We start from the raw sequence: 23,797 nt of genomic DNA, 5'->3' as shown, positions 1-23,797 counted from the left end.
CAGTATTCGTGGTGAGCACCTTGCCCACTGCACCACGTAGCCGCCCTAAAGTACTTCTATTCTATAACCTGCTACAATGTTTTCTTTTTGCATTGTCCCCGACAAATAAACAAATAAATAAATAAATTATCAACAATAATATTGTATTATTGCCCGGCCCTAGTTGGAGACCTATTTCCACTCACTGTGTCTGATGACAGCCAGGATGTGCAGGACTGCAGCCAGCCCCGGCAGACAATCGATGGCCCCAGAGTCCAGACAGGAGTTGATCTCTGTCAGAAAGGCCCTGAAGGAAACACAGAGGCTTTGATTTTTTGGGAAAACACGACCAAGTCACACCGTCAGCAGACCAGGGATCACTGCTTTCTGCTTCCACTGGAAAGGAAACCTGAGGGCACTGCAGATCTTTTAGTTCATGGCACTACATTGTTAAATCGTTACTCTGTTGAAAAGGGATACTACACCCATTTAAAGATGTTTATATTACATTTAAAACCCTTCCTAACAGTTTCACAACATAGTCAACTATGACAGTGACTCAGGAGGTAGAGCGGTTATCTGGTAATCTGAAGGTTCCCGGTTCGATTCCCGCTCCTCCCGGCAGCGTGTCAAATTGTCCTTGAGCAAGACACTTAAGCCCTAATTGCTCCCGATGAGCAGGTTGCCACCTTGCATGGTTGCCTCTGCTCATCGGTGTGTGAATATGTGAGTGAATGGGTGAATGTGAGGAACAAATTGTAAAGTGCTTTATAAATGCAGTCCATTTATTTATAAATACAGACCATTTATAAACTACATAGTAGGGCTGGGAATCACCATCACGATTTGCATTGGGATTTATTAGATTACATTCAAATGTATTGTCATCATACAGCACAAGTACAGTACAACGCAAATAAGTTTGGCATCCAACCAGAGTGCAAATGTAGCAGTAAAATGTACAATGTACAGGTGATTAAACTGGGTACAAAATATACAAATGACTGCTACGGCGTGTAGTGTTAATACTAGGGGTGTAACGATTCAACCTCACAACGATTCGATTCGATTACGATTCTTCAGGCAACGATTTAATGCATTATGAAATCTCTTCATTTGACCACGATTCGATTCGATACATTTTCGATACATTTTCTATCAGTTAATTCCCCAAAAGAAATTGTATACACGAATGTGGCTGGGGGAACTTATTCACTCAGCATGAATGGACTATAGGTCAATAAAAACAATACACACAAAAAAAAACATAAAAAAAAAAAATATTATTTCGATAAATTTAGATTATAATTGATTCTAACATATTCAAATCGATGCATCGAATCGAACACATTAGAATCGATGCATCGTTACACCCCTAGTTAATACGGAGTTGTGGTATAATATGTACAATGATACAGGTATAAAGACGGTAAGGTAGTACTCATACTGCCCAGCAGTGTAACTAGTAAGAGTAGGATATAATACAGTGGATAATTAGGAGGGTTCTTGTCACAGTTGAACTGTAGAAAAAGCACAATACACATATTTAAAATGTTCTCAAGTGTTGGGACAACCCCTTGTTCTGTAAAAACGCAATGCAAAGCACAAGAAAAGGCAATTTTCACAATAGGTCCCCTTAACTCATTCACGGCCAACCACGACTATAGTCGGGTTATCTCGCCAACCGTTGAGCGACAAAACCAGAGTATAGTCGGGTTTTCGATCGTTTATCGTTTTTTCTTTTATTCGATTTTTTTTAATTCTATACAGTCTCACGGACCTCTGTGTTAACATTGGAACTCATTCTGAGACCCCGAGAGTGCAATACCGGCCGAATCCTGCTAGGTGGCAGTATCGCCTACCCTTTGAAACCTTATTTCACACGGTGTGTTATATTATATATGGTCCGGGCGGAGAATTTAGACCAAGCCAAGTGAATCGCTTCATCCGAGCACTTTGGAACGCGTTCAGCACACCTCATGCATATTTTGTGCCAATTCATGTCAGGGACCCGATGGACATCAATACTGGAAATCGCGATCAGACAATTGGAATATTCTTTTTGGGATACCTCCTAGTAAAGGTAAGGACTATACTGTATGACATCAATCCTACTTTGATCCAACAATGATTACAATGATTTCACATCGATCATATGTCACATACTGCAAAACGTATGCCATTGCTGACGATCAGAGCATAAAAAAACCTATACCTTTGATTTGGAAATAGTAACGTGTCCAGGCAAGCAACGTGAACGACTTTTGCAAAATGCACATAGCACTCGATAACGCAGCTTCCAGGAATTAGCCAGGATCACTCTGAAACTATACAATATTCACCACGGGATAACACGCGAACGTAAACATGAAAAAATTAACTCTTTTTTACATGTTGGACGAGAGATAGTGACTGTCAAATGAGCCATAGTATTGTCTCCATAGCTATAATATAGAATATAGATATAGCTCTGCAAACATCGTGACGCATAGTGAAAATCCCTATCTTTTAAAGCGTGGCCCATTGACTACAAGGATGGAGATAATGGCTGGCGCTGAAAGTGTTAAAAGGTAAGGGTTAGGTTTATAAACAGAAACAAGCGTTTAGGTAAACATGGTGAGGAGGAGTTCTGGCAATGGAGCGTGAACAGCTTAAGATTCCCATCTGAACTGAAGGGCATGTTTGTTTGGCCCTGCCTGCTACAGCCCTTCTGGTCCTGCTCAGACAACACTCTGTGGGAGCCAGAGATCCAATTACCTGGTGACGGGGGTCGATTTGAGGACAGCAGTGAGCACCACGTTGGACAGGGGAGGCACGTCCTGCACGGTCTCCGGGGTCATCACCTCTTCAGGATGGGACATCTTAAAGAACAGACCAATGCATAACGTATATTATTAAGTGTAGGGAGGGAAAAACAGACAAATGCATAACGTATAGTATTAAGTGTAGGGAGGGAAAAACAGACAAATGCATAACGTATATTATTAAGTTTAGGGAGGGAAAAACAGACAAATTACATTACGTGAGACATTTAAAGCAGAGCCTTTATTGTGACATTGTGAATGTGCTATAAAGGTGCTATAGATAAAATCTTTATGTAGAGTAATACAAAAATTATATATATATAATAATAATACATCCAGAGCTTTTAGAAAGAGATGAAAGTATTGGTTCCCCCCCCCCCCCCCCCATAAATATAGAATTTTATAAAAAAATTATTAATTGGCGGTTGCAAAATGTATGTTGTTGTTTACATGTTCATGTTGCATGTATCCCCTCCCTACTTCCCATTTCCCCACGTGGAATGCACCCGATTGGATAAATGACATGCTTTAGTGCGACATCTAGTGGCTGAATGTCATCTATAGCCCCTTTAAAAAATAACAATACTACAAAATATCTACGATTTCTTTCTGCCTGCTCACACCTTTTGCAGCACATGTCGACATTCCACGATGACCCCGGCAAATAGCGTGGAGAACACCCCACCGAGAGGGTTGGAGGCTACATCTTCCCAGGGCATCACCACCTGGAGGAAGGCTACCAAGTAGGGCATCGCCGTCTGGCACAGCTGGGTGAAAAAGCATAGCGGGGGGGGGGTTAAAGAGAACGTTCAGGATTCTTAGAACAATCAATCCTGTTGTCTCAGGTCTGTGCTCCACTCACACCCAGAAATACTACACTAGGTCCATACAAGAAGACTGTTCATTGTACTAAAAACCTACATCTTCACCTTAGCCTTTTAATACACTCTGCTGCTTGGACTCATTGCATCCAGACTGTTGTACCATTTTATTGCACTGCTCTAAATCTGTCTATTGTTATACTCGTTCTATGTCTGCACGTTATGCATTGCTTTTTTTAAGCATTTAAGCCCGACTAAAATTCTGATTATTTAAGACTTTTTAACCCCTTAAGCCAGACGTGCCTGGTACAGGGCCGAGATTCATATCACGGCATACATAGATCAATACAGAATGTAATAATTAATGTTGCGTTTCTTTTTCAAATGTAGCCAAGAATAAAGACCCTAACCCTGTCTAAATAGCATATTTTGTGTACACAAAACAAGTGTATATTTTCAGCACTACGTTTGTTTACCAATGATTTTAAGTGTTATATAGCTAAATATGAGTTTATAAATACCTCAGCGGATCCCGACGGAAACCGGATGAATTCGATGGAAATAAAATGAAGCTGTCATAAGTGTGTGTAGTCCTATGAATGAGGAGACCCAGGGCTTTCGATGGGCTTTCGTCAAATTTCATAAAACTACACTTCCCAGCTCACGCCAGCCCGTCAATCATCTGACTTCCAGCGTGACATTATTTTCTGGATCATATCTCACGGGTTGAACAAACCTGAACGTTATTGCCATAAAATAGAATGCAATTCCTTTCTTTACCGTTCTGTGAACGTCTGGGGAAAAAACGCGGCTCAGATGAAAAATGGCGGAGCTATTTACATTACAAAAAAGTAACTGTACTTAATAGATTTAATAGTAGATTTAATTCACAGTAGTTGCTGCCCTGTCAGGGGCGCCTGGTGGTACCAAATCCAGATTGAACTCTGCCATTGGAAAGAGGAGATTTGGGCCGATCCATAAATGTGTGACTTGGCCATAATAAGGTCATTTATAGGCCCGATATTCTATAATCATATTTCAAATTGCATGTGTCCGGATGGCAAAATTCAGTACTGCATCTATAAAAACTGTAAATAATCTGCCCTTTATTAATTTGCTTAGATTTCTTGTACACTTGACCTAAAGAAGGTGCTGAATTAGCTCAGGATTGAATTGTTCATGTCTGGTCAATGTTAGCATGGTGGTATTCACCGTCAAAGACAAATATATATATTTGATATTCTCCTTTGGTTCATTACAATTTACTCAAGCCTAGTAACAGACACAATATTTCTGACACTGGGAATACATTTCCTGAGATCCATAGATGTCCCTAGATACCAAGAACGTGCAAATGGACTTTGTATAAGTGGAGCAATCTTCCATTTCCTTTTTGGGGATTTTTTTTTGAAAATATGGCTAGGGTTTAAGACCCTGCAGAAACCCTGTACAATGATATTTTCTCCATATCATTCAGCCCTGAAGCCTTTCTATAATCTAACCAACAGTCTGTCAACCATAAATATCAGTTCAACACCATCAGAAAGGTTCAACATCATCAGAATGGTTCAACCCCATCAGAAAGATTCAACCATCAGAATGGTTAAACACCAACAGAAAGGTTCAACACCATCAGAAAGGTTCATCATCAGAAAGGTTCAACACTGTGGGGCGGCCGGGTAGTGCAGCGGACTAAGCATCTGTCTACCACCACAGAGACAGTGGGATCGAATCCAGCTGTGGTGCTTCCGGGTTGGCCGACCGTCCATACTAGCACAATTGGCAGTGTTAGAGGGTGGAAAACCCGGCGAGGGTGGGTCCTGGTAGTGCACAGCAAGGGAAGGATCTAAGAGAGGTAGTGTGACCTTCCAAGAACACACCTGTTGGGCCTCCTCTGGGCCCTTCTTGAGGCGGCGGGACAGGAGCTCCACAATCTTCTGGAAGATGTTGGCCACCATCTCCAGAATGAGAGTGGTCTGGTCCACGTGGTCCTCCTGCTCCTCCAGGGCCGGGGCGTCTTGAAGGACATGGTCGTCCACCACGTCCTTCAGGTAGGAGAGCAGCAGGGGCACGCTGAGGTAGCCCTTCTCTGAGGACGCCACGCAGAGACACGTGCATCAGACATTGAGTAAGAGAGTTGTGGTGCAGAGATTAACTTCTAGCTATTTTAGTTTTGGACAGTAGACATGTACACACACAAACACACAAGTACATTCTGTTCAGTTAACACACGTGTGAAAAATAAGCTAAATAAATCTTTTCCCAAAGAAAACTTGGAAAATTGGATTTCATGTGAAATAGTCCATTAGATAAGGCCCTAAACGCCATACTTGTTTAATAACCTGGCCACATGTTTTTATTAGGGATAGGCGTGAGTAAACAATGACTTGCCTCTTCAACTGAACATGAGTGATTTTTGAGGGTGTTAAATTTTATTTATTTATTTTGAAATCACCAAAAGTGTTCGCTTGTGCCACTGAAACTGAAATTCCTCAAGGCGTGAATTGTTGCAGGAAGACAACACTGGTAGCTGTGGAGCATGAGAGCGTAACCACAAAAACCTTGTTGCGTTGAAAGCTAGCTTTGCATTATAAAAAAGATAAAAACAGCGGTTCATGTTTGTGCATTTCCAAATTGTGCCAACAACATATCGCCCACTTTGCGTAGCGTTCCATGAGCGGAGAGACCTGTTGCAGACAAGAGTGGAGGTTAACCTCTTTAGCCAGTCAACAAATTACATCACGTCATAAATCAAGCTCTGCAGACTGACAAAATTATCGTTTTATTTTCAAACGTATTCAAGTATAAACATCATAACCATGTCACAACAGCAGTTATAATGTATATTGTCATCAATACGTTAGTTTACCAATAGGTTAAAGTGTTATTAGTGCGATTTTAGTATTCGTTTTTGTGTTGTTTTGATCGCGAAAGCCGGCAATTTTGAAAAAGCGACCATCGGTAATTGCCATTTTGAAGAGGACATCCAGAGCTTTCAATAACACAATAACACTATCCTAGGCATACTGCACCTTATGTGGATACTGTGATACTGTGAATAATGTATATTTCAGTGGATACTGTGATACTGTGAATAATGTATATTTCAGTAGATAGTAAATTATAACACTACCTTATGCATACTGCACCTTATGTGACAGTGAATATATTTTTCAGCTAGTTAGATAGTAAATTATATTGACCTATTTGTTTACACTGCTTGTGTTGTTTTTACTACCTGTACCCCCCCCCCTTCCCCCATGCTGCTATGATGCCTGAATTTCCCCAAGGGGATCAATAAAGGAATATCTTATCTTAAGCGTTGGAATTTTTCAAAACGACACTTCCCAAAGGCCTCTAGGAGACTTCAAGCAAATTACTTCTGTATGAATTTTTTTAATATCTCTTATTACTCTGGATAATATACCATAAAACTGAACGTTATTGGCATATATTGTAGTGCGCAGTTAGTTTGTCTCCCCTATTTTGAGCATTTAGCAACAATCAGATTTGAAATCAGTTTCAAAATGGCGGCACTCTGGCAAGAATAAGAAACCTACTGTACATACTAGGGATGTCCGATATTATCGGCCTACAAATATATTATCAGCCGATATTGGCATTAAAATGTGATATCGGAAATGATCGGTATCGGTTTTCAAAAAAATTCAAATTAAATTCGTTTTTTACATTTATTTAACCCAGGCAAGCAAGTAAGAACTAATTCTGATTTTATTTATTGTCAAAAGTATGCATAATGTTGTGTTAATTCCACGACAAGAGATATGTAATGTTAATTACCTGAAATTATTCAGTTTTTTGGGGGGGGGAAACCCTGTATATATCGGTATCGGTTGTTATCGGTATCGGAAATTAAGAGTTGGACAATATTGGTATATCGTATCGGTAAAAAAGCCAATATCGAGCATCCCTAGTAGTATATACAGTAGATTTCATTATCCGTTCTTATGCACGCCTGGTGATACTAAATCCAAATTGGAAAGATAAGATTTGGCACAATCCATAAATGTGCGAATTGGCTATAATAAGGTCATTTATAAGCCTGCTATTCTGTATTTTATTTTTTTATTATTTTTTAAACAAACACATAAACAAACATGACAACATAAAATTAGATATACAAGCATTAATTAACAGTGCACATCCAATGAAATCACCATTTAGATAAATGTCTTATACAAGATATACCCCTAATACATGCTATCTAATACCCTACACACATATGCTCTCGCTCGCTCCCCCCCCCGGACCCCCCATTGGATAATCCATCCATTATCGTTCGCTCCTAACCAGGCACTACCATTATATGCTAGCTTTTATTCTCTCCACCACTTCTAATCACATTGTCATTTTGGATTCATTGAGACCCAAAATTCTTGCTGTAGATATTTCTAGATAAATCACTTCGAGATATGTAAGAATCCAGACCTTCCGGCAAATTTTTTCCGGTTGAAACCATCGTGATGCTATCAGCTTTTTAGCCACTGTGATACCAGACAAAACCAATCTCTTTAGCTGTATAGGTACTGCACACTCAAAAACATCATTCAGCAGTAATACAGAGGGGTGTACAGGTATATTCAAAGTTAAGAGATTTGATAATTGCTGGGTCACTTCTTTCCAGAATATCTTAACTGGTGGGCAGTCCCAGTACATGTGCATAAATGTCCCCTCGTCCCCATTTGTACATAAGGAGCATTTGGAGTCTTGTTTAAGACCCATTCTGTTCAGTCTTATAGGAGTCAAGTATGTCCTATGAATATAGTTAAGATTGATTTGTTGATGGTCCGGGTTCCTTGATGCAAGTCGAACATTTGCCCAGGCTTCTTGCCAATCAAAATCTATTTCCAGGTCTGGTATATCCCTCCTCCAGACTGAGTCTAGGTGGAGGATTTCATACGAGGACGTTAGTAATTGATGATAAAAATCTGAAACAACTCGATGTCTCTCTTTTATAGAAGAATTTGTGGTATCTGTGGTGTACAATTGGTATCCTTAATGGAACACCGTGAGCCTTCAAACATAACAATAACTGTGCGTAAAAGTAATATGTGGAACTGGTGAGATTAAATTTTTTGCGTATTTCCTCATAACTACAAAATCCCTGTTTGTTGAAAACATCTCCTAATGTGTGTATGCCCTGCTTTTCCCATCTAGGGAATCTTATAGGTCGTTTTCCAATCAGGAGTGCATTGTTATTGAACAAGGGAGTATGATTATGCCATTTATGTGGGTTAGAATATTTTTTTTGTGTTTCACGCCATATCCGGATCGCATGAGTAATAATGGGGCCAAATTTCAGTTCACATTGCTTAATTGATAATTTGGTGTATATGTCCTGCAGTCTATGTGGTGCTACTATATTTACTTCAAAATTTCTCCAGGATACTGATGATTGGGGATCAAACCAGGTTGTCAGTGGTCTTAAAGTGTACGCCTTAAAATAGTGGAAAAAATCTGGAAATGCCATACCTCCGTCGGCTTTGTTTCTCTGTGCAGTGGATCTTTTTATACGTGGTGGTTTGTTATTCCAAATAAATTTGTATGCGGAAGAGTGTAATTTTTTCCAGTAACCATCTGGAGGGGGTAACGGTAGCATTGAGCTGATGAAGTTGATTCTAGGTAAGACATCCATCTTAACTATTGAAACCCGTGCCTGTACTGAGTTTTTAAGTTTTGACCACCTGTCAAAGTCGTATTTGATTTTATTTTGGATTTCTATGTAATTGTGCTTCACCGTTTGGCTTATGGTAGGGAATACTTCAACTCCCAAACATCTAAAGTGTTTAACCATTGGTATTTCTCCTGAAAGGCGTATATTTTTTGCAGGGGCGTTAAGTGGAAGGAAAGCCGACTTTGGCCAATTTATCTTAAATCCCGATAGGTCGCCAAAGTCATCAATCAACTTGAGAAGATGAGGCATTGCGGTGTTAGGGTTTTGCATGAACAGTATTACGTCGTCCGCATATAAACTAATTTTGTGTTGTGTGCCCTTGATTACGATTGGTTCTATGAATTGGGATTGTCTTATATACTGTGCTAAAGGTTCTAATGATAAATCGAATAGTCCGGGACTAAGAGGGCAACCCTGTCTAGAAGAGCGTGATACCGGAAATATTTCGGAGGTGATTATACCTGTTGTAATCATGGCCGATGGGTCTTTGTATAATACTTTAATCATATCAATGAATCCTTTTCCCAACCCCATCCTTTCTAATACGACCATTCCAACCTATCAAAAGCTTTCATTGCATCCAGGGACAGCATCGCCTTAGGTGTGGTGTCGTCCTTGCTGGCATCTAGTATGTGTAGTAATCGTCTTATGTTATCAGTGATCAAGCGGTTTCTTATGAAGCCAGTTTGATCCGGATGAACTAAAGACGTCATATGCTTTTGAAGTCTGATGGCTAATACCTTAGAGTACAGTTTGATATCGGTTCCGAGGAGGCTTAAGGGTCTATAACTACCGCACTCGGTGGGGTCTTTGTCTTTTTTAAGGAGGACTGTTATGAGTGCAATATTGTCGTTCTTATGGAAGTTCCCCTCCTTGACCGAGTATAAAATCATATTAAGTAATAGGGGTCCAATTATGTCCCAGCATGAGAGGTACATTTCTGGTGGGATACAGTCTCTTCCTGGAGCCCTACCACTTTGCATTTCGGATATGGCCTTCACCTTCCTGAGTTCCTCTAGTGTGATAGGTGTTTCTAACTGTTTAGCGTCATCCTCTGAAAGTTTGGGGAGGTTAATTTGATTAAGATATGTGTCCATTTTGTTTTGATCGAAGGTCGTTTCTGATTTATACAAGTTGGAGTAGAACTCTTTGAATGTCGCGTTTATTTTTTTAGTGTCTGTTACAAGTCCTTGTTGTGCTTAAATGGTAGTTATATCTGCAAATTTTGCGTTAACTCTTAATCGCATAGCTAGTAGGTGACTTGGTTTGGAACCTTGAGTAATGCCGTTGTCTTGTGCTACGTATTTGTACTTCAGATTGTTGTTTATAAATGGCGTTAATCTCTTTTTTTAGTACATTAACTTGAGTTTCCAGTCGAACCGAGTCGTTGTATTGTAAAGAAGTAAATAACGTAGAGTAAAGCGTTTCCAGTTCCGCCAGTTTTGTGCATCGATTCTTGCGTATTTTGGAGGAAAAGCTATCAGTGAAATCCTTGATCATTCCCTTTACCGACATCCATAATATTCTAGGGTCCGGCACTGATTTCTGATAAGCCTGCTATTCTATAATAATATTTCAAATTGCATTGGTCCGGATGGGAGAATTCAGTACTGTATCTACAAAACCTTCTGTTTAATCATCTTCCCTTAATTCATTTCCTTTTGGACACGTGATCTCAAGAAGGTACTGAACGAACTCAGTGGCAGTTTTTCATGTCTGGTCATTTTTAGCATGGTGTTATTCACTGTCAAAGATGCAAAGAAAAATCATAATTCATATTCTCCTTTGTTTCATCACAATTTAAGCAAGCCTAGTAATATACACTTGGAATACATTCACTGAGGTCCATAGATGTCCATAGATACCAAGAACATACAAATGGACCTTGTAGAAGTGGAGCAATATTCCATTTACTTAGGTATGTATTTTAGGCGGATTTTCAGAAAATAGGGCTCCGGGCTTAAGAGGTTAACCCTCCAAAAAAGGTTGCAGAGTGTAATAAGATTTAAAATGTAGTATATTTTGGTGCAATCTATATTACAGGAGTGATTTTGAGATTATTAAAAAGTAACACACACATTGAGACCTAAGACATTGTCATGCATTTGTTACATTTGTAAAATTACCCAATTCCAGGCAAATTCTTTGCCCCGCGGCCCTCCACCCATGAAGCCTGCTATTGGCCCTGGGCCTGTCACGTCAGTTTGGACGGCCCTGTCTGAGACACTTACCTGTGACCAGGATGAGTGAACACAGGTGGAGGATTTGAGCATGGAACTTGCCGTCCGCCAAGCCCACCCGGACGACATCCCTGCACACCGTCAAGAAGCTCTGGGAACACACATCAACATCGAGTCAACACGTTTTAACTAAAGGAATGCCTGGTCACGGTTTGCTCTCCGTTCACTTGCTCTCTCAGTATGGCTCTTTTTGGCTGCTTGCTATGTTGGCTTATACCCTGCTGCTGCAGCTGCCCACCACAAAGCACAACCCGTCTCTGCCGGTCCTTCGTGCCAGTAGCCATCAGGCTCCAAAGCCGTGGGCACGGACTGTTGCCAATTGCTGGAGAACTAATGGCTGGTGAACTTGAGAACTGTTAGGACTATCTGACTCACTCTTAATAATGAACACTGCACGGATAATAAACAAATGCCTAAAATGTAAATGTACAAACAGTAGACACTGAAAAATAAATAAAACCTACAGGGATATGTAAACTTCGTACTGTCTTACTATTATGTCTTACTACTGACTATTATGCACTCTGCTACTAAGTAATCTACTTTGCCTATATTACTACAGCTTATGCTAATATGTCTATACTACTATGCACTCAAGACTGTAGCACTCAAGTTCGATGCTGTTGGACAAACAATCTTACTGACACTTAGCTGCCAGAGATGTACTGCTGACTTGTTGTACAGAACTAGTAAGTCGCTTTGGATAAAAGTGTCAGCTAAATGACTAAAAGGGGAAATTATGTAAATTTAGGAGGCTAAAGACAGGGAGGACTGCTGTGCCCTCCTTTAATCCTATAAATTAGAAGCAGGTGTGAAGGGTCTGGGAATGTGGCTGATGAAAGACTCTTTGCCTCAAGTCTTTTTACACAAGTCCAACCCGGTGGAAATAGTCCACTTGAAAGGATGAGAGGAACCAGTTTAGTTTTACCTCTTTGGACTTCTGTAAAAAGACCAAGTGTGGGTCCCCTCATCTTAACTCTGCGCCAAAAACTACTATACTCGTGTTTCGTCACCAACGCTTGAGCACCTTTGATTTTTTTCCCCTTTGATCCCCGTTCTAAACACTCGCACAGAGCTCCCTGAGTCTCCCTGGCACAGCTGCCTACGTTGAAATTGCATTAACGATCGAATCCCGCCAGGTGGCAGTATCGCCTACCTTTTGAACTGGGGATATCACTTGTCTTCCAGTACTGACTTACCTCCGGCTGCTTCCGTCTCGGAGTCGATCAGCACATGGCAATCGGTGGAAGAGTTGGTGCCTCAGAGCTATTCTTTCCCGTATGGTAGCCATGCCCAATATACATGAGTAATTGCGATCGCCATGGGATCGACTGGGATTTATTCATTTTGGAGTACCTTCTGACTGAGGTAAGGTCTATCTTAGGTAACCTGCTGGTATTTTTTTTTAACCTAAAACATGCTTCTGTACCGATCAGTGTCGTATTTTACCGGACCTAAAACATGCTTTTGGTAACGATCGCAGTTTCGAATTAAAACAACCCCCCCCCCCCCCCCCCCCCCCATGATGATTTTGTGAAGACACATATGTATATGGTATATACACGTTTGATTTGAAAGTATTTGGAGTTTCAGGCGAGCAACCCGAACGATTTGGGCAGAATGCATATAACGCGTCATATCTCGCGATCTATGAAAAAAGACTGGATTCTTTTGGAAAGGGCCGATGTTTAGCGTGGAATAGCGCACAAACTACAGTATGTAGAAATGAACTGGTTAGTCAGTATTGGACTATGAACAATGCCTGTCAAATGAGCCATACTATCGTCTCCATAGCTATAATACAGAACACACGATGGGTCCGCAAACCACTAAAATGGTCAACAACGCTGGCGCCATTGAGTAGAGATGGGGAAACAGCGTGGCGGTCAATGAGTTAAGAGTGGAACACTGTCTGTGCGTTGTACAAAGCTATCTGGAATCCTGCACCGCTGGGGTTTCAGTGAGCAGTAAACCTCCTCGAAGCAGGGGAGCACGGAGATAAACGAGAGGGACTCTTTTTAATATCCGAGGTGACAGGGTGGAGAGGAAGTAAAGCCCACTTGAATATAGCCGTGGGAGTGAGGGGCAGGAAATAATGGACTGGGGCAGAATCATCTATAAAAACGGGCTACATTTACCGAGCGGAACTCAAGAAGACATAGAACCAGGAGAGAACAATCAATCAAGCTATTATGGAGGCTCATGCACACGGACCAATGGATGCTCCACTGAATTTAATCTGGATTATGCCATAAAACAGCATTGTGTATAGATACTGTAGAATGGATGTTAGGGACATTACCGAGCATGACGCAACCACCAAATCATCCATTCCTCATTTGACCATTTATTTAGAGAAGGGGATATAGGTTAAGTTTAGCTAAAAGCATCTTGGCACATATCACCTTGCCTCCATAACAGACTTAAAACAGACGATGATTTAAGTGCAGAGGTGCTTTGAGGAAAAGCTGTATTGATTTATGTGCATTATAAGCAGCACTAAAAATAGATAAAAGAACAAGAGTGATAAAAAGGGAAGAAAATATAAACATAGGCAACAATAAAAAAAAATTATAGATAAGAGTACTTAAAAGTATTTAAAAGCAAAGGACACAGTAACAAAACGATACAACAATAACACAATAAAACAATAAAATCAACAAGCTACATGGTGTCAAAAGCCAGAGAGAAAAGGTGGGTCTTAACACATTCAGTGCCGTTCACTGATAAACACGTTTCTGACACCCAACCGTTGAGTGCCATTCACGTGTTAACACGTTTCTGGATTGTTTTTCGATTTTAATACCCGATTCATTCTCAGGGTGATGTGTTTTGGCTGAAAATGCATAGTGGGAATCCGAAGGTGCAGTACCGGCCGCATCCTACCAGGCGGCGGTATCGAGCTACATTTCCAACACTGTATCCTCTGCTGTGGAAAATCTCAAGCTCTGAGATTTGATTCTTTGTTCTCGGGAAGTGGCACAGTTCAGCCGGTCAAATCAAATCCCGTCAATTATGCTTGATCCGTATGTTATGGTCGTTTATAGCGTCGATCAAATGGGGATTTGATTTACCAGATGGCGATCAAGAAATTGGATTACTTTCGGCCAAAGGTAAGAGCGATTCGACGTCAATTCTAGCTTGATCCTGCAATGCTTTCATACCGATCGGGCTGGTAACGGTTTTTAGTGTTCAATGCGAATGCCGTTACCGATGCTCGAATAATCAGAAACGACCCCCCTTTTCATGCGTTGGAACTAGGGCTGTCAAAATTAATGCTTTAACTCTGGAGATACATTTTTATTATTTAAAGCGTTAAAAAATGTATCTAGATTAATCTATGGAGTGAACATTTTTCAATATAATATAAGAAAGCGGTCTAGCTGAGTCAATGTTGATGGTTTTGTTGAACATTTGTATATCACAGGAGAGAAACTGTATTCAAAGAAAGCTATTAAAATTGTCTTTGAATCTAAATATACTTTCTTTTTTCTCCTCTTCATAAGAGTTTGAGGTTTTCCTTTGTTATAACAGGTAAAAACATTTTTATTTTTGTTGCTTTATAATTCCATTAATGCAACAAACTGTGTGCTATAAGTATAAAGTATAATAAATCGCAAATGACTTTGGGTATGCAATTGTCAGGTGTTTTATGCTAAATGTGGGGTAGCTTGGGGATATATAAAACGTTATACACTGTTATCTTCATTTTAAGAGTAAATAGGTTGTGCGGCTCCCTGAGCATTTTATTTTGTGGGAGGGGGGGAAGTGGCTCTTTTGATAGTAAAGGTTGCTGACCCCTGATCTAGGTGGTTAAACATTAGCACCTCCACTATCTGCTTGGCCAGTTCCAGCGAATTCTCTGCCCCGGTCGGGTCGCCCTCGGTGGGCTTGGCCAGGAAGGGCAGGACCTTCTCCTTCATCCACTCTGCCATGTTCTCCAGAGATAGCAGGTAGTCACGCCCCTCTGAGGCCTGTCAAACAAGGAGCAGAAAAACAAATAGAAAGGTATATAATAAATTATACTTAGCTTTTAAACTATAATTTTATTTTATAGCCTGGATAGTCTGATCTCACACTTACCCTGTTTTATGTTGTGTATCTTTCAATTTCTTATTTTTTTATAAGAAATATGCTGTCATATTTGTATTGCTTTCTTTAGCATTTAACTGTGTTTTATTTTATTATAGTGCCATTTATATGTACAACACTTTGGTGCAACTACAGTTGTTTTAAATGTGCTTTAGAAATAAAACGTACTTACTTACAAAATAACGAGTGATTGTCCAGCCCTAGTTGGAATCATCTAATCATTTTAGTTGGCCAGTGAAAAGCAGAATAAAACATTGTTAATGTTAAACGAGAGCTCACGTTATGCTGTAGATGTGCACTGAGACGGCAGTGTAGAGTCAGGGCTCTCAGGGCGGTCTCTACACTGGGAACACTGGTCTCCTCCTCAGTGGGCTTCAGGTGGGAACACAGCACCGACTGTTGAAACAAGCACCATGAACGTCACAATTCTGCGGCCACGCCTGGTTAAAAAGGTAGAATCTGTAATGACCTCTAGGCAAAATAGCCCCGCTTGGTATTGCACTTTGTTTACATTTCTTGTTTTGGTTGGTAAATCGGAGTCTAGTAACTTTTCCAGAGGTGAATTTCTCCAGACCTCTCTTGGCGGCGCCTGAGGTGTGTGGCCACTGGCCAGCAATAGCAACCCTTCCCCTATGCAACTTCAACTCACACGTCAGACCAAAACAGAAGATGTAAACAAAGTGTAGAACTAAGCAAGGCTATTTTGCCTAGAGGTTGCCGTTTGACAGCATTACAGATTCTAACTTTAGAATACATCCATGTATATTGAGTACTTGCTACAAACAAGAGTAATTGAACCATTGCACTGAAGAACCATGTAACTCTGTTTTGGAATTATTTGCACAACCTATGTATTTGCAGCTGTAAAGTGTAAAGTCAATCCAAATCACTTGAGTGTGAATGTTATATATCATAGTAAAGTACTCAACCTCTAATGTCTTTAACTATGAATGAACACAAGACTAACTTACCATATTTAGATAATAAAGTACTCAACCTCTACGGTCTTTAACTACTATATGATTGAACACAATACTCCAACCTCTTACTCTTACCATCTTTAGATAAGAAAGTAGTCAAAGTACTCAACCTCTACTGCATTTAACTATGAGTGAACACAACACTCTTAGAATAAGAATTAAAAAAAAATGTGACCAAGGCTTGACAATAGGAAATAAATAGGATGAAGAATTAAAACTAGCTACCAGATGCCAGTACATTTATTCTGTGGCTGGTAAACGACAAAACTTTATTTTCTAAAATTCACTTAAGAGTAGAGTAATGACCGGTACAAGACATTACTGTAGTTTCCTGACACCAGATTAATACATTATATCCACAATACCCTCCAGGTCCCCAAGGCTGTGTGAAGCTGCTTCATTTGATCCAGTTGCAGGACGCAGTTCCGCTTCGACGAGTGGATTAACAGGTACTCCAGGAAGTCCAGGGCCAGGTCTGGTTTGGCCACCACTGTCTCCTGGATACGCACCTTGCGGTTGGAATTGGTCTTACTCTATAGTTGATATGACAATGAGAAGCAGCACAGTGAGTGCATTATTTGGAAAATCTGACTTGGGTTGATTAGTGCAGACAACAGATTAGTGCCAACATAACACACTACATACTTTACACACAGACACACATGGAACAAGGACGTACAGGTCCTGAAGTGTAGAAGAAGGCAGTGCAAAACATACGGCTGGATAAATAAACTAGTTTCCGTTTAATCAAGTTCAAGGCTCTTTCATTACCACAACTAGGCAGGTGGAATTTATTTCAGTACAGGTTTCAACAAGCTCATTTCAGTTACACACACACACACACACACACACAGTACACACACTGTACACACACACACACCTATCACCTATGTACCTATAGGCTGATGCCAATGTCTACACTATTAGTTGTTATGTACGTTATGTCCACTAGAGGGCATTCCAGCCACTCAAAGCTATTGTTTTGTTGCAACATTACCAACAAACATTTGGAATTACCAACAGCTGTGTAACTGAGGGGTACAATTCCCTGACTGTATTACTAGATATGATACTTACTACCACTACCTTTGTACTTAATATTCGGCCACCCAGTACACGGCATAAATATATTATCATGAACACTCTCACGTAGATGAAACGGATCCAACACAAATGTACGAATTAGAAACAAGTCTTTATTGCCTACACAGCGATGGTGTGTAGACTAAACACTTAATCACTTAATTACATTTATGAATTGAAATAGTATGCACTTTTATGGCAAGGAGTATTCGTCGGTATATCAATAGATAATGTCCAATCTCTGAAGGTGCAGGTGGTAAATATACGACCTGGAATAGTTAAGGAATAACAGCAATGATACTTTAATGATTATAGGCTGGATACACTAGAGGGGGTTAATCCGGTCGCTTGTAAGCCGACAGGAGTAGGAGGGGGGGGGGGTAGAATCCAGCTGCCTCGTCCGGCCAAGGGTATCCCAGGAGAACCCACTGTAGTGCCGTTCAATGCGCCGGCGATCCTTGGACCACAGATGAAAGCAGGTGGACTCTTTGTGGGCCGGCTCTCTCCGGTCCACGGGGGAGAGATGTGGAGAGACCTCGTCTTGCAGAGCGTCTCCTCACCTTGTGTCCTCTCCAGGGGGGGGGGTTCCAACACACGGTAGTGTCGGGGGTCTTTATCCATAGAATAATCAAAGTATCCAAAGCATAATCCGTGCCTGGGAAGGCGGGCTGTCGTCGGTAGAATAATCCGGTATACAGGTCCACTCGCTCGTCGGCTCTGGGGCTCCTCGGGTGCAGCTTCACATAGGGTCAACCACCCTGGGTAAGCAACCAGTTCTCTGCCCGAAACGATGGGGTACTGACTACGGTAGTATTCTCACCGCACGAAGCACTATATATTAAACAGACTATTATTAGCTCAATAGACTACGTCCAACTCGACGATATAGTGCCAAATATGACTATTCAAATATTAATATACACGATGTCTCAATACCGATGGTAGGCGAACTTGGCCTTACTCCCACACGTGGCATCGCGGGGAGGCTTTACGTCTGTGACTCTATTGGAGGGTAAGAAACTGGACCGAAAAGAAAGTCCTACTTTAGTAGCGCAGTATATATACGCACTATGAACAAATAGTCCCATTAGTGGTGCGGTAGCCAAATTCCTACGCGGAACTAGGACTTGTTCGTACATGTCGAGCGGTACGTTTGAACTGGGTCTGAGGGGTATGGCAGCCTGGCACCAAGGTCTCGACCAATAGTAGAATGGAGACTATTATGGGATGTTCAGTAGGCTAGAATGGATATTCAATGCATATTGTACAAGGAATATACAAGGGATATCAGGGAATATTAGAGAATATACAAATACAATTAAATATATATATATAAATAAATATATATATTCGGTTTAATCTGGCCCTTCACAACAGCCACCCCCTGAATAGGTCCCAGACCTAATCAGTTAAACGGAGACAGATTAATCGCGTTGTCTATTTACACATAAGGGTTTGCTGTAGGGGTCAGTCAACTTCACAAAGTCATAGGGTTGTAGGGTCATGGTCATCATCGATTGTGTCTGGGAGTCGAGGCAGTTCTATGAGCCTTGCCACGGGACGGGTGTAAGTGCGACCCTGGACGAGCACTTCAGCTGCTCGGACCTTGCCGTCGGCACCGGTGATCACTTTGCTTACGCGGCCGGCCGGCCACATAGCTCTGGGCAGTGATTGATCAATAATCATGACGACTGTTCCTTCTGTCAAATTGTCTCTCTCCTTTACCCACTTCTGGCGGGTCTGTAGAGATGGTAGGTAGTGCAGTAGGAAACTGTTCCAAAACTTGTCGGCTAATACTTGGCTGTACCTCCACATTCGTCGGCCGTTCGCTTCTTCAGGCCGGTACATTGTCTGTGGTAATGTGGGATCTAGCCGCCCCATCAGGAGTGTGTTGGGGGTAACTGGGTCGATATCCGCCACATCACTGGAGACATATCCGAGGGGCTTCGAGTTAAGTACTCCCTCAATCTCCGTGAGGACTGTCATTAGGACTTCTTCCGCCACAGTCTGGGCCCCAAGTACTGCGTACAGGGCTGTCTTTATGGAGCGCACTTCTCGTTCCCAAGTGCCACCGAAGTGGGGTGCGTTCGGGGGGTTGAATTGGAAATCAACCTGTGCTGGAGCGAGGTGGGTCTTAAGTTCTGGGCCCATAGCTTGGAAGCTCTCTCTCAGCTCTCTTTCGCCGCCTTTGAAGTTTGTCCCATGATCGGACAATAGGGTAGACGGTCTTCCTTTCCGTGATGTGAATCTACGGAAGGTCATAAGGAATGAGTCTGTGCTCATGGTCGGGAGAAGCTCGATGTGTATCGCTCTGGTGGTCATGCATTTGAATACAATACCCCACCGCTTCTCGGTTCCTCTTCCTTTCTTTATGTGCAGCGGGCCAAAGCAGTCCATACCCGTTGAGTGGAATGGCTTGTCACCGATTCGGAGGCGACATGGAGGAAGGTCAGCCATCCTTGGTATGCTGGGCTGCGCGCGCCACTTGCGGCAGTCTAGACATGTTCGTTGGAAGCGTCGTACCGCCTCTCTTCCTTGTAGGATCCAGTAACGACGTCTGATTTCCGCGAAGACTCTTTCTGCTCCTGCGTGATGTACATCCTCATCGTATTTCTTTATAATCAGCTCTGTGACCTTGTGTCGGCTGTTCAATACGATCGGGTATTTAATGTCATCCGGTAGATTGGGGGCTCTGCGTAGGCGACCACCCACTCTGATGAGGGTGTGAGCGTCGCTCTCGGGGGCCAGGTGAATTAATCTGCTGTCGGATGGGACGGGCTTTCCTCCCTGTAGACAGGCCAATTCATCGGGGAACGAGTCTCTCTGGGCTCGCTGCAGTAGAAGCAATTCTGCTTCCTCGTAGTTAGCCGCTGACATATCAGCGGGGGACTTGCACTCCGGGTGGTACCGCAGGAATGTTCTTTGTTGTGCACTCTCTATGGACGTGCAATCGTTTATGTTAGGGTCGGTGGAGGCTACGGTGCTCAATCCACAGAACACAGACTTCTTAATTTCCACCTCCTCTGGACTTGCTGCCCTCGGGATAGGCATGGGCCACTGTCCTTCCGGGAGTCTTAGGAATGCGGGGCCGTCACTGTAGACATTGCGACGGGTGAGGTCATCCAGGGGCATCCCCCGGGTGATGACGTCAGCTGGGTTCTGTTTTGTATCAACGTAGCGCCACTCTGTTTCTCCGGTTAACTCTTCGGTTAAGTCTTGAATCTCGGTGACTCTGACTCCCACGAAGACTTTGTACTTGCATGAGTCCGATTTGATCCAGGCGAGTACCGTCGTGGAATCTGACCACAGGATTGTTCTAGACACCGGTATGGTGAGCTCACGTTGGATGAGCGTGGCTAGGTGCGCTCCGGCTAGGGCTGCGCAGAGCTCTAGGCGTGGGATAGATTGTTGCTTGCGTGGGGCTACTCTCGAGCGGGCGAGGACAAATGCTGTGTAGATCTCTCCCCCCTGGTCTTGGGCCCGTAAGTAGGCTACTGATCCGTATGCGACCTCTGAGGCGTCACTGAAGACGTGTAAGTCCATTTTACATGTCTCTGGCCTCACCGTGGGTGGGAAGTAGCTTCGGCGCATATTAACGCCTGGGAGTGAGTGGAGCTCCATCTCCCACTCTCTCCAGGTGGATGCAAGGGGTGCGGGAATGGGGTCGTCCCAGCCCTGGTCCTTGTCCCACAATGCTCGTACAATCATTTTTGCCCTGGTGGTGTACGGTAGGATACATCCTAGCGGGTCATATTGTCGGGCGAGTGTTGTGTACACACTCCGTCTGGTGGTCGGCGCCGCCGCCGGCCTTCCCTGCTCCGTAGTCAGGGGCTTGTGTCTGTAGTGAAGCGAATCTGTTTTGAATCGCCACACCAATCCCAGGGTCATCTCCTGGGCTTCTCCCGGGATTGTAGCCATCCAGGTCTCGCTGCTGGCTGCCTTGTCCTCGGAGGAGAGGCTGCGCAGTACTTGCGGATCGCTGCTGGCCCACTGCCTGAGATCAAAGCCGCCTTTGATCAATGAGGCGCGGAGTTTAATCAGGAGAGCCTCGGCTTCTTCCTGGGTTGAAAGGCTTTGTAGACAGTTGTCTACGTAGAAGCTGTTCTTTACGCTGTGTCGGACCTCTTCGTCCGCTGCTGGGTCCTCTGCTACATGTTTCTGTAGTGCAAATGTCGCACAGCAGGGGCTGCACGTCGTTCCGAAGGGGAGGACTTCCCATTGGTAGATGGCTGGGTGCTCATCTCCTGGCTTCTCTCTCCATAGGAACCGTAACAGGGGCTTGTCCGCCTCTACTAATCTCACCTGCAGGAAAATTCCTTTAATGTCCCCGCTGATGGCCACCTTTTCCTGGCGGAAGCGGAGTAGAACGCCGAGTAGGGAGGGGCCGAGTGTGGGACCGGGCAGTAACTCTTTATTCAGATTTTGGGATCCGATCTGGTAGCTGCAGTTAAATACTATGCGGTCTTTACCGTTGTGATGGACCTTGTGGTGGGGCACGTACCACGATTCAGTGGTCTGGTCAGCCTCTTTAATGTCCATCTTTGTGACGTGTCCCGCTGTGATGAGCTTCTCAATCTCAGCGCGGTATACACTCTCTTGGGCGGGGTTCTTGGCTAAGCGCCGCTCCGTGTTCAGCAGGTACCGTTCTATGGCGTCTGTCTTGGCGTGGAAAGTAGGCATTCCTTCTCGCCGCAGGAGTGGCGTGGCGTATCTCAACACGCCGTTGACCGGGACTCTCTTGGTCCCTGTCTCGAGGAGGTGAATGGCGTAAATGTCATCTTTAGAGCGAATGTCTTTCTTTCCATTCTTAAAGGGCATTTGTTCCAAGCTCCATAGCCGCTCTACGTGTTGCAGGAGTGCGGTTTCTCCCTCTGTGACTCGGGAGTGGAGACATCTAGTGGCTGTACTTCGGTTGAGAGATTTGGCGAGCGGGCCTTGGAGAGTCCATCCCAAACGGGTCTCGACTGCTGCAGGACAGCCTCGGGGTCCGGTATGAACCCGGTCTATCGGGACAATGAGGTCTGCATGGTCGGAGCCTATCAACAGGGTCGGCATAGCATTGTCTATGAGCGGGATCGGTAACTTGCGCAGATGTGCATATTTCTCCATCAGCTTGGCGACGGGGTATGTGTACCGCGACAGTCCTATTTCTTGGCTGGTGAAAGCGTCTGCAATCTGGTACCGTCGCTCAGGCTGGCCGCTTGCTGCGATAGAGAATGAGACATTCTCGCCCTTTATCGTCTTCAAATCTCGTCTTATTGTCCGAATTGTCATTTGGGTTTCGCTTCCCCGCAGCCCTAGCTGGGCCGCAGCGGAGGCGAGCAGCAGGGTCTTCTCTGACCCGTCATCGAGGACGGCGTAAGTGTCCAGGACTTTATTCTGGTAGCTTAGTGTCACACGCACTACTTTTAGGAGTACTCGGGCTCCACTGCTGCTGGCGGGATCGATGTACATGACGCTCGCTTTGCGGCTGGATGGTGCAGGTGAAGGGCGCCGTCTGTTACTGTCGTGAAGTATGTCCAGATGGGCTCCATCGCACTTGGTGCACCTTTTCTTTAAGCGGCATTCGGCTGCCATGTGTGAGCGCGCACAGCGAAAACAGCGCTTGTTGGACTTTATCCATTGACCTGCTTCCTCCGCGTTCAGCTTGGGGAAGGAGTCACATTGCGCTAGCCAGTGTTCTTTCTCACAGTAGGGGCACACTATCTTCCACTTCTCCGTTCTGGAGGGGGTACTGTGGCTCCTGCTGCTCGGTACTGACTCCGATTGGTGCATCACAGTCACCGATCTTCTTCCATCATTTAGTCGTCTGGTTCCTTCTCTGGAGCCAGGGGTGCTCCGTCCGAATGTATCTAGCCGTAGGCTGCTGACTTCTCTCGCCAGGAAGTCTGCTAGATCGAGGAGGTTCGGTTCGGGGCCATTCGGGTCTCTGTGGTCCCTCTGCCGCCTAAAGCGCTCCTGACGAGCGGGCGGCAGCTTCTCCAGGATCCTTTCCACATTTGAGTTGGCGTAAAGTTCATACTTCCCCTTCTCTCTTTGCGCTCCCAACATCCCTACCAGGGACTGCACTCTGATGGACAGGTCGTCCAGTGCTCGATTGACT

The 23,797-nt window shown here is 43.5% G+C and overlaps 1 protein-coding gene across 1 annotated transcript in view; it reads right to left on the bottom strand.

The window, feature by feature from the left end:
* ncapg2 (non-SMC condensin II complex, subunit G2) overlaps positions 1 to 23,797 on the bottom strand; it is a 65,991-nt gene that overhangs the window by 1,929 nt on the left and 40,265 nt on the right. The window contains exons 18-25 of the mRNA XM_084326590.1: positions 16,977 to 17,144; positions 15,911 to 16,027; positions 15,367 to 15,513; positions 11,531 to 11,630; positions 5,485 to 5,693; positions 3,407 to 3,550; positions 2,737 to 2,840; positions 186 to 286 (exon numbers count right to left, since the gene is read on the bottom strand). Coding sequence (XP_084182716.1) covers positions 186 to 286; positions 2,737 to 2,840; positions 3,407 to 3,550; positions 5,485 to 5,693; positions 11,531 to 11,630; positions 15,367 to 15,513; positions 15,911 to 16,027; positions 16,977 to 17,144 — 1,090 coding nt within the window. The remainder of the gene's footprint in view (positions 1 to 185; positions 287 to 2,736; positions 2,841 to 3,406; positions 3,551 to 5,484; positions 5,694 to 11,530; positions 11,631 to 15,366; positions 15,514 to 15,910; positions 16,028 to 16,976; positions 17,145 to 23,797) is intronic.

The sequence above is a fragment of the Notolepis coatsorum genome (assembly GCF_963971535.1).
Source record: "Notolepis coatsorum genome assembly, chromosome: 12".
Lineage (NCBI taxonomy): Eukaryota > Metazoa > Chordata > Actinopteri > Aulopiformes > Paralepididae > Notolepis > Notolepis coatsorum.
The sequence above is the reverse complement of the archived record's forward strand: the minus strand, read 5'-3'. Positions and strand labels throughout refer to the sequence as shown.